Genomic DNA, 12,235 nt, shown 5'->3' with positions numbered 1-12,235 from the left:
TGACCAGACAGCTATTGCATCCGCCAGAAGCATGGATACTGTTGTGATAGGAGACGACACAGATTTGCTGGTCCTTCTACTTCATCATGCTGAAATGAATGCACACGAGCTGTTCCTGAGATCTGAGCCAAAGAAATCAGCACAACAAACCAGATCATGGTGCATAAAGCAAGCAAAGGAGTCACTAGGCCCTCACATATGTGATAATATTCTCTTCATTCACGCCTTCCTCGGCTGCGATGTGACGTCTCGTCCATTTGGATGGGGAAAGGCTTGGCCGTTAAGTAGATAAAGAAAGTGAAATTTCGCAAACAAGCCGAGGTATTCAACTGTACGGAGGCAGCAAAAGATGATCTGGTGGAAGCAGGGGAAGAGGCGCTTGTGTCCCTCTATGGTGGTAAGAAAGTGAAATTTCGCAAACAAGCCGAGGTATTCAACTGTACGGAGGCAGCAAAAGATGATCTGGTGGAAGCAGGGGAAGAGGCGCTTGTGTCCCTCTATGGTGGTAAGAAAGTGAAATTTCGCAAACAAGCCGAGGTATTCAACTGTACGGAGGCAGCAAAAGATGATCTGGTGGAAGCAGGGGAAGAGGCGCTTGTGTCCCTCTATGGTGGTGGTGATGAAGAACGACTAAACGCTCTTGTACAGAAAGTTTTGCGAAAAAATCTCCAAGGGCACATCTCATGTGCAACCACAAACATTGCCTCCAACTTCTGCAGCTGCCGTTTATCACAGCCTTCGGGTGTATTTCCAGATAATGCAGTGGAAAGGGACAAACAGAAATATGAAGCCAGAGGAATGGGGTTGGCATGTCGTAGATGGTAAATATCTACCTAAGCAGACTGATAAATCTCCAGCACCATCTCAACTACTGAATTTCATCTGTTGTGGCTGCAAGACTCAGGGAGTAATTATAGAATACAGGGCCACTCGATGAATCTATCTGAGCATCCGGATGCGCGGATGCTCAGTCTCACCCCAGTACGTATGTGATTAAAAAATGTCAAAGTTCCAGGTCTTTCTTTTTGAGTGGATGCTCGGATGCGCGGATGCGGAGTCAAAAATTTCCTAAGTCCTTGGCTAGTACTTTTGTGGTGGAATTTTAGAGGGCGTCACACATGTACGGATGCCTTTTAAGAACGACACACTATTGATGTGGAATATCTTCGTACATACGGGACAGTATTGGAAATACGTGATGGTATATGGGAAAAGTTTTAAAAAATTCTAAGTCCATACCTAGTACTCCCTGGGTGGATGCGCGGATGCGCGGATGCGGAGTCAAAATCAAGTACGTGATGGAATATGGGAAAAGTTTTAAAAAATTTCTAAGTCCATACCTAGTACTCCCTGGGTGGATGCGCGGATGCGCGGATGCGGAGTCAAAATCAAGTACGTGATGGTATATGGGAAAAGTTTTAAAATTTTTCTAAGTCTACTCCCTGGGTGGATGCGCGGATGCGGAGTCAAAATCAAGTACGTGATGGTATATGGGAAAAGTTTTAAAATTTTTCTAAGTCTACTCCCTGGGTGGATGCGCGGATGCGCGGATGCGGAGTCAAAATCAAGTACGTGATGGTATATGGGAGAAGTTTTAAAATTTTTCTAAGTCCATACCTAGTACTCCCTGGGTGGATGCGCGGATGCGGAGTCAAAATCAAGTACGTGATGGTATATGGGAAAAGTTTTAAAATTTTTATAAGTCCATTCCTAGTACTCCCTGGGTGGATGCGCGGATGCGCGGATGCGGAGTCAAAATCAAGTACGTGATGGTATATGGGAAAAGTTTTAAAATTTTTCTAAGTCCATTCCTAGTACTCCCTGGGTGGATGCGCGGATGCGCGGATGCGGAGTCAAAATCAAGTACGTGATGGTATATGGGAAAAGTTTTAAAATTTTTCTAAGTCCATACCTAGTACTCCCTGGGTGGATGCGCGGATGCGCGGATGCGGAGTCAAAATCAAGTACGTGATGGTATATGGGAAAAGTTTTAAAATTTTTCTAAGTCCATACCTAGTACTCCCTGGGTGGATGCGCGGATGCGCGGATGCGGAGTCAAAATCAAGTACGTGATGGTATATGGGAAAAGTTTTAAAATTTTTCTAAGTCCATACCTAGTACTCCCTGGGTGGATGCGCGGATGCGCGGATGCGCGGATGCGGAGTCAAAATCAAGTACGTGATGGTATATGGGAAAAGTTTTAAAATTTTTCTAAGTCCATACCTAGTACTCCCTGGGTGGATGCGCGGATGCGCGGATGCGGAGTCAAAATCAAATAAGTGATGCTATATGGGAAAAGTTTTTAAAATTTGACGGCAATATTATTTACATAAGTAAAGATTTCAACATGCATGATTGGTTATATCAATCACATTTTAATCATGAATACACAAGCTTGAAATTAACATACAAAAAGAAATAAACACAATATTATTAACATAAGAAAATATTTCAACAAGAAAGTAAAGCACTATCGATACGAAAACACCATGAAAATTAACACTTCTTTACAACACGGCAATATTATTTACATAAGTAAAGATTTCAACATGCATGATTGGTTATATCAATCACATTTATGATCATGAAAACATAAGCTTGAAATTAACATACAAAAAGAAATGAAACACAATATTAATTAAATAAGGGCACGATAGCGAAGTAGTAAAAGAAGGGAGTTGTCACTAGAAAGGGAATCACAAAAGCTCTTGTAATCTATTGAAATGATATCAAGTGGAGAAAGATATTTTGGAAAATATATTTACCTAAGTATTATATATTTACCTATGTATTGACCAAATAACATAAGTTATAATGGTAATGTGCAGCAGTCTAATAATATAAATTGTGCTACTGTTAGACTTGGCTATATGTATAGCCTATACAGACAGAGCAAAACATTGAACATGTCAAATACAAGGATCATAAATGAATACATGATTGGTTATATAAATCACATTTCTGATCAAGAATACACAAGCTTGAAATTAACATAAAAATAAATTGAACACAATATTATTTACATAAGAAAATATTTCAACATGAAAGTAAAGCACTATCGATACGAAAATACCATGAAAATTAACACTTCTTTACAACTGAAAATATCATGTATTTACAACTTAAAATTTCTGCTATAAAGCACGATAGCGTATAGAAGGGAGTTGTCACTAAATTTCTCAAAAGCTCTTGAAATCTATTGGACGGATATCCAGTCGAAAAGTATATTTTGAAAAAATAAATTGTACCTAAGTATTATATATTTACCCAAAAATATAAGTTATATTGGTTATGTGCAGCAGTCTAATAGTATTGAAAAGTGTTGTGTTTTTGATTACATTCTATTCATACTCTTTTTAGTATAGCGCCATCCTTTCATTTGGACTATTGACACGTTTTTCATCCCAGAAGCATGGCTTGTTTTAGATGCACAAATTGAACCTTAATCTAAACTCATATGTTCTACCCTTGGAGTGTGATAGTCTGTAAGTATTTGTTGTATTTTTTACTGCTATTTAGGATCACAAGATTATAAATCATAGTTATTATTGGCCAGTGTTTGATTTGTTTTGTGAGGTGCCCTAATTTTTCTACGATCCATTTTATGTATTACCGCAGACCAATTCCACTACGTTCCTGTATTACATTGTTACTTACGGTTCTTGAGATTTGCGTACTTGGGCTCACACGTTACCTGGTTATTAGGGTTTTTGTTGCAGTCATACTAGGTTGTTTATTGTAGAAATTGTTGGTATATATTTTATTATTGCGTGTACTTCACATCTATTCTTGGGTATTCTATTACCTTCACAACTCATTCAGTATGTTTCGTTACCCTTGGGCTTCTAATTACGTGTTATGTTATCATTGTTATTTTTGCGTGATGAGCGTACAGGGTACATGTAGCTAAGATTTTGGTTGTATGGAGTTTCGGTTAGACCATTGTTGACTCAATTTTTATACAGTTACGTATTATTTGTCCTACGTTGTCATTGTAGTATATATGGGTGGACAGTTTTCGGATAACCACAAGTATGACATACAGTACTTATTTACCGTGCCTATGTTATCTTTAGTCAGGAATGTCACTTTCTTGTGGCAAAGGTTATCTAGCCTTGTTTTTATAACATATTCATTATTCTAACCTTGTTATTTAGACATAGTTTTTCCTTTTTTTCTTTCAGTATTACCATCTATTACCATCTACCCACTCCAGTGGCAGAGCTAGGGGTATTGGTCACGTACAGAAATTTTCCTGGCTATTTTGCCGAAAAAAAGAAGAATAAATAGGTGTCATCGCCAAATTACACCAACAAACGTGACAATATCAATAAGTATATGAGCGCAATAAAAAAGACAATAATCTAGATTAAGAAAAAAGTGGTTAAGAGCTGAAAAGGACGTCAGCAGCCCATTTTACCCCCCTCCCGCCCCCTGACTGTATGGAAGTTTTAATGATGGCAGTTTCAATGATGGCGGTTTAGTCAGTACTGTCGAAATACGTCTCAACTAAATGTTCACTTTCAATGACAGCTGATCTTATATTCTCCGTTATTCTGGAATGTGATGGCTTGTTAAACTGAGCTATATAACTCTCCTTAGAAAATAGTGTCCATGCTGTCACTTCATCCGGCACTTTCTTCAAGAAAACAGTGATAGGCTTTGTCCTCGGTACCTTTACTTTAATTACCTTACCAAAATCATTCAATTCTCGTAATGCGGCGCTGAATTCTTTTTCACAAATTTTTCGCAAAGGACGCGGTCCAGAACATTTGAAAGCCCGCATCGTAATAGCACGTCCAGGAAACAGACAAATAGCCCTCTGAATATCCTCAACTAAAGGCTGCTGGCGTACCTGTTCCAGTACCGAGGCAGAGATGTCAGTGATCATCTTGGAAAAAAAAAACGTGAAAGTTGGTTAGACTGCAGATCTAACATACTAAATCACATTTGGATTGTACACTAATTTGATGTCCTTTACGAAGGCATTGAAAATGGATTCACCAGCATGTGAGTAACGGTACAAAAATTCCGCTATATAATAGTCATAGTGACATTTCCTCCTTCCGTGTGTTGGCAGACTTGCCTTCAGTTGCCTCCAATGACCTTCAATTTTGTTAGTGTGGGAACCACCTTCATTCACAAACTCTTTGGAATGATTGACACTTTCATGGTGATAGCCATAATCGTTTAAGCATTTGTAAGCTGCCCAGCAATCAGAAACGATAGTTGTCCCTGGTTCTATCCATTTTTGTATCAGGGGAATAAGGGTGTCTTTGTCTCTCTTTTCAACAGTTTCGATGAAACATTTCCTAGACCCTTCCTCAATTCCTCCGAAAACCCATTGCCCCTCTACTCTGTGGCCTCTGTGATACTTTCTTTTTCCTATCTTACTTTCGTCAATCTGGACTCTTTTCCCCACACCTCCAACTTTAACTCTGGTCTTAGTCATAATGACATCGCAGCACTCTCTACAAAACATATCCCAGTCTACACCAGTATTTGGGCTAAGCCTTAGCTGGTCCCTGATTTGAGTTTGGGTTAAGTTGATACTCCACCAGTAAGTAAATTTCAAAATCTCCTCAAGCGAGAGATTACTGTGCTCGAACCAAGAGCCTTTGCGAATCGACATGTCAGTTTTATGTCTTTTTCCGTTGAATTGCCTGCGACATTCCCACTTCACACCATCCTTCCTATCATTAGTCTGAACAAGTTCCATTGCACAATCACACAAATGACACTTTCTCCCTGATGAAATTAAGCCTTCATCCAAACACCATTCAAGCGTTCGGTCTTTAGACCATAAAATATTATTACATATGTCATCGTACGTTATAAAAAATGAACTAGTCCAGGAGCTTCTGCAATATGTGGACGGGTTTTGCTCAATTTGACTTGCAAAATTTCGTGTTGATAAACCATTCCCTGCTTGAACTCCGATACTTCGCTTTCGAACATACATTTTGTCGAACTTAATTAAGTGAACACGGCGGACACACAGTCACTGTTAAATTTTCATTTAGATTAAACGACAAGTTTGTGCAGACTACGAATATATAGTTACCTTTACACTTTATTGTTATACAATAGTATAGCCCAATACTGTACTAATAGTTACGTTTAAACTGTGTTAACGCCTAAACATTTCACCCTATTATATAATAGAATAGCCCAGAATAGAAACCGGCAAGATCTGGAACTAGCTCCCTTGAATTGAAAGGACGCTACCAGTTTCGTGGAAGCTTTATGGTCAACTGTTACGTAACATTTACATTTGTTTTCACATATGAAGTGGCCTTAATAAACTATGACCAATTGTCGGTGAACATCAGACAATATACTTGTGGTGTGCAAACTAAGTTTGGCAGTGAAGATATATTCTTCATGTTTTTCTTTAAATAAAGAAATACTTTTGAATAAAATATGCCCAATGTGAGGCGATCGATCAATAAATCGATCGATATACAACATGAATTTTCAAATTATATACTGTACACGAAGAAATTTGGATTTTTATAATTCAGGCCAAATTTAGGGTAAAAAAAAATCTCTCACTTTATCCAAATTTTATATAATTACTAATTTTCTATAATTACTCCCAAATTTTAACTTGCGTTTTATTAACTTCGCCCCTTTTCCGAGCCCGTAAGAAATAATCTTGGTGTGCAAACCGGTTTGACGTAAAGCTATATGTTTTCATTTTAATTGTTAGGCTTATTGTCACAAACTAATTAAAGGAGACCTATTGTCACAAACTAATTAAAGGAGACCTACTGTCAGGCTTAAAGAAGCAGAAGGATCGTTTGTGGTGACATGAGCGATGAGAAGAATGAAGAACAACTTACTTGAAGGAAAATATCTTTCTGGGTCTCACAGAAGTTGACAAAATACACAGCACCTTGAACTGCTGCCATCGGAATCTGACTGTCAGGAGAACGCATTGAGTCGACAGAGTCTAAAAGTTGTTGTGTGATGTCACAAAACACGTGTAAACAAAGCGAAACGCGGGCAATCATGTCAATTTTCTTCGATTTGGGAGGGACAGTTCCTGTTGAAATCGCTTCATTCATTTCTGTGATAAATTCTGTTTCCATTTCCTGGAGATAGTTAGCGGAATCTTCACAAAATGTGTAAGACGTGGTGGTTATGTCGCTAATTGCTGACATTATTGTAAGAAAAGTGGGGCAACTCGGCAAATCCTCCAGCGTCCGTTTAGAATGACGCGACTCTTCTGGGGTTGGTCGCAAGCATAGCGGCACATGTATTAAAAAACGGTCAATTAGGCCCTGTCCTTGGTTGAGCATGACCAATAACTTAGCCAACGGAAACATTTGAATGCACCCGAGTATGACAAATGGAGTGAGCGCAGAAATGTTCGTTTCATTCTTTGTGGCATAATTCAAAGAAAACTGTTCACCTGAAAAAAGCTCACATAAAAAGGCACTGTCATTTGTCTCATTTTCCGACTTCAGAAGTCGCGATAGCGAGTCAAAAATCTCCGCGCTAATAAGAAAGCCTTGCTTGTTCTCTGACAATTTTTTGGTGAGTCCTGACACAGTGGATTTTTGGATGATTGGATCAGGAAAATCCTTATCTTCCGCTATCTGTTTAATAGGGTCCATGGCAGCAAGTTTAAGAGCTTGGCTTTTACCGCTGGACGGAGGTCCAGTCAACACATGGAAAATGTTAGTGTTCTGTATGTGTCCACTTGGCATTTGTAGTGTGGACTTCCTGGCAATAAGAAATGCACATGCAGAAATAATGCAGGACAATAAATATCCACTGCACGAACTAACTGCCTTGGCGCTATGATCCATGAAAGAAGAGACCCTTGCAGGAAAAACATTTGTTACATCAAAGTCTAGAGAAGTCAACCTACGGTGCAATTTCGTCCAAATTTCTTCTTGCTGCTTGACTATTTTGTTGAGTGCCATGTTGACATGTAGGAGTAGGTATCTCGAACTGAAACCACTATGATAAAAGGGCATGGACATCAATAATCAATCGGGTGGCGCATGCTCATTGAAGTGAAACAAACCACAAAGATTTTCACCGGATTGGTCTACGCTCCATACATCTTGAAACTGCTATTGTCCCATTTTCTCTTAAAGCTTTCTTAATAGAAAAAGTGAGTGGTGCAAAGGAAAATACCCAAAATATATTCACAATAAATTATCTCGATGTCTCAGATCCCGCATGTTCATTCCTTCCATGATCGTAAGGCCCCAGATAGGTATCGATAAACGAGGGTTCGTAGATCAAAATAGAACCACACGTTGCTATGACTCTCAAAACGAGACATGATGTAAAGTAGTTGGAAATATCTCTTATTCAATGCCTTTACATTCCAATGTTGTGAAAATAAGATCCACGTCGCAACGACCTGTGGCGCACACCCATTGCCAACTAAAAATAAAAATAACTTGAAGCACGAAGTGTCTGAAATAGGCTTCTCCCAAAAAAGTTTTTCGTATTTAATTGGCCAGTTGGACAAGGGAAAAAACAGATCACCATTAATTGCAGTAAACAGTTCTCGCCTCTTTCGCTTAATTAGTGATTCGGGCATCAATGAAATGTCTTTCATCAACTGATGCAATTCCTCTTTATTTACAAAATCCATAAGGGCTGAAGCCATATTAGATATCCAGTAGAATGTTCACTATCAAAAACACCACATATAGTCAGATAGAGCACCAATTATAATATTGGCTTGCGACCTGCCGAGTACATGTACACGTAATTACGTAATAGCCGAAGCTGAGTACGGTGGCAGTTAACAAGTGTTAACTGCATTGTACGGAACCTTAGAAGGAACATAAAATTGACGACATATTCACTTACCAAATTTTCGAGTTGTTGAATTGGTAACATTACAAAATACGATTAACTCTTAAAAATGTTTAAAGCTCTTGAAAATGTGTAAGTTTGTCGTTTGCATAGCAGTGCATTTTGTCCATAACTGATAACTCGAGCTTTATGTTCTCAACAATTTTATGTCTTCTCTACGCTTCCGTAGTAGTGACGCTAGTGCCGTGATTCAGACACACACACGTACAATGCCGTGCGTTAGCTTCATGAGGGATTAAGGACTGAATTCAGGAAGGTGAAATTGCAAATAAACTGTCGATAGTTTATGAGATGCAGATAAGGACAAATGGTCGGGAGTTTATCAGATGCAGATAAGGACAAATGGTCGGGAGTTTATCTATGCAGGTGAGGATATTCACCTAGGTAATAAAACTACAGACACACCGCGCATCCGCGCATCCGGATGCTGGGAAGAGTTAATGAATGGCCCTGTATTCTATAATTGTACCAGACTCAGTGCAACACGAATAGGTGTACATGTCGTCACCATGGTTTCTTCTGCAGTGATGTTTGCACCGAATGCAGAGGAATAAGCTGCAGGAATTCCGAGCCACCAGACTTCAGTGACAGTTGATTGGCGCTATCTGAGCTAGAGATGTAATGAACAAAAGACCTACGGTAATACCAAAGGACAATCTAAAAACCACTGCGTAGTACCGGGGCCAGGGCTTGAACCAGATGATTATACTCAATTTCAAGTGGTCTCCTCATACCATGATGCCCCTCCAGTGTCTATTGGTGTCATGTCTTGCTGTAGTAAAGTGATTTTCTTGAACTAGGATTATTTGACAGATCACATAATTAAAAGGACATTCAGTGATATCTGACACACTGTCCACTTTTCGTATTCCACTTTGCATATTTGAAGAGATCTCTCATACTCACACATGAATAATATTTCAAAAACAGTCTGTTTATGACAAGAGAGATCTATCGTTGTTGCTGGAATGAATTGTTCGGACTAAAAACTAAATACACAGTAACTTACAGAGCCATTGCAATACACCACGAACTTCGAAACACGAAATTTTAATTTTGGAAATAGGTATATCCTGTGTATATGGATGTTTGATATCATAAATAGGTAATAGAATCACTGAATATCCCTTTAATACCAATAACTGTACATTCTGAGCATGCTAGATATATCTTGTACCTACTAGGACACACATACTTTATTACTGGAAAGTGAATTTCAAAATATTTGTATAAAAAGCAGCAAATAATATGGTCAATATAGGTATTCGGCGGCCATTTTGAAAATATGCTAATTTCTATGCAAATGAACCACTCAAATTGTAACCTTTTGCAAATGAAATCCTATGGACAAATACCCCACTCTGGAACTTTAAAGCATTAAATTAGGCCATCTAGAAGTCACAATATGTCAAAATATTGAATTTTGGCGGCCATCTTGGATTTATGCAAATTAGACATCTTTCCCCTATTTTGGGACTTTTAGTATGGTGTTCTGGGGACCTCAAAGAAATGCATTATGGTGGACAAAATTCTGTTGCAATTTGTTTTAAGTGAAACGTTAAAATGACTGGACTATGGCAAATTCCTCGCTATACGCGCCTGTACGAATTTGTAAAGCAAACAGCAGTTATCACATCATATACCAGTGAGCATGAAAATGGCGTTCCAGGATGAACAGCCTTAAAACTGCCCGGCGAATTAAGGGCTGCACTCTGCAGCCCCCCCCCCCCCCCTCCTCCTACGCCTATGTGTGTAGTGTTCGGTTTCGGAAATATCTGCAATTTTTTCATTTCCTTCAACGAAGTTTTGCAATAGAAGTTTTAATATATGTACACCAATACATGAACTGTATCTGAATTATCGAAAATTTCCTGACCAACATTCTTCATCACACTTCCCTCTACTCGTGCAATTTTGACTGCTCTGTTAGGGGTTGAAGGAGGTTTTTCTATATTGGTTGAAATTTTGTGTAACATTAAGGGTATGTTTTGAAGTGAGTTTATTCACGAGAAATGTGAATTTTCAAATTCTGAAGAAATAATGGGCTTCAAAACTTCAAAAGTGGTGCTGTCGGGTATTGTGGGCCTTTACGTATTACCCACAAAAGCAATGATCCACAGGACATGCGATGAGGTCGAACATGATGTGTGACTGGTGAAAATCTTCCAAAAGGTTATGGATGGGAAAAAAAAAACTATTGGGAAATACTTGGTTCTCAGGCAAAAAGTGTACATCTGGTTGGTCATTTTGAAGCCCGAGAAGTGCCATTTCCGGTGATCTGGGGGGTATCAAAACCAGACATTTTCTTGTACGCTACGCGCCAACCGATGGTGGCGCTCCGCTTAGATAGTAATTCGCCCCCCCCCCCCCCTGGTTAGAACATCCTAGATACGCCCTTGATACGAATCAGTGCAACGAACAGTCAACGAATACACAAGCGAGTGAAACTGATTATCTAGCGTTTTCTGGGGTTTTATTTTGGCAAATCTAACGATTTTGATACTTGTCGCTGGTAACCCTGAAACTGGTAACTCCGAAATCGGGTGTTTTCCGGAAAAAGCTTGCATCCTGAATTCCTGATCATCCTCGGTGCAATATAAGAATCATAACTGACCTATGAATCTAACGGAACATTGTCACTGTAGGGCTATGAACCTTGAAAACGAAACTTTTGGAGCATATGTACTAGGCCTACGCGATTTCCGGCTGAGAATGACACATTTCCAATCCGAATTTTTTTACCTGCCCGGGCGAGAATCAGATCCAGATTACGGCTCAAGTGCAAATGCGACTGGGTCCAATGCAACAGTTTACCCCGTGGAGAGATGATCGTCTGATAAAATCAGAGGATCTGATCTGGATCTAGTATAATAGCACAAGTCCAAGAACAGATGTAAGAGCTGAGGTAAGTGCTAATTTGCAAATTTAATCTTTATAGCAACAAATATGCTCATATTCTTCTCTATTGCATACTGTACATGCTGCATATTTCTATAGTTTATTTCAGGCTTTTCCACTTACAAACATATCCCCTCCCCCCAAAAAAATAAAACAAAAAACAGTTTGGGCATACATAGGCTATGTCCCCCTGCATGGTCCAGTGTGCAGATTTTTACTCACATATCTTGCTCTCTCACTCTGTGTGATTGTGGAAAATAAGGACTGTGCCCCCAGGACGTGACTAAGAAAGTTATTGAAGGTCAGGCTATTTTATTGAAGTTAATGAGTTTTGTCCTTTGTTACAAGTTGTACTGAAGTTTGGCAGAAGAGTACCATTTTGACAAACTATCAAAGTTAAATATTGTCAACTAGAAATTCACATTTCAACATTGATACTGACATTGGAGAAGTCCTCTCCCTCCATACATCCACATACAGTGCCTCACAG

The 12,235-nt window shown here is 39.1% G+C and overlaps 1 protein-coding gene across 2 annotated transcripts; it reads right to left on the bottom strand.

Annotated features, from left to right (window-relative positions):
• Positions 1-3,478: 3,478 nt before the first annotated feature.
• LOC139984710 (uncharacterized) lies at positions 3,479-10,099 on the bottom strand. 2 transcript variants are annotated; one of them, XM_071998728.1, is made up of 2 exons: positions 6,846-10,099; positions 3,479-4,855 (listed from the first exon to the last, which is right to left on the bottom strand). In XM_071998728.1, exons 1-2 carry the CDS (start codon positions 7,992-7,994, stop codon positions 4,481-4,483), a joined length of 1,524 nt encoding a protein of 507 aa, XP_071854829.1. In that variant the 5' UTR covers positions 7,995-10,099; the 3' UTR covers positions 3,479-4,480. The 2 variants fall into 2 exon arrangements, with proteins under 2 accessions (XP_071854829.1, XP_071854828.1); XM_071998727.1 differs by having other exon boundaries at positions 3,479-4,891; positions 6,846-10,097.
• Positions 10,100-12,235: the final 2,136 nt, after the last annotated feature.

This window comes from Apostichopus japonicus, chromosome 17, assembly GCF_037975245.1.
Source record: "Apostichopus japonicus isolate 1M-3 chromosome 17, ASM3797524v1, whole genome shotgun sequence".
NCBI classification, from domain to species: Eukaryota; Metazoa; Echinodermata; class Holothuroidea; order Aspidochirotida; family Stichopodidae; genus Apostichopus; species Apostichopus japonicus.
The sequence above is the reverse complement of the archived record's forward strand: the minus strand, read 5'-3'. Positions and strand labels throughout refer to the sequence as shown.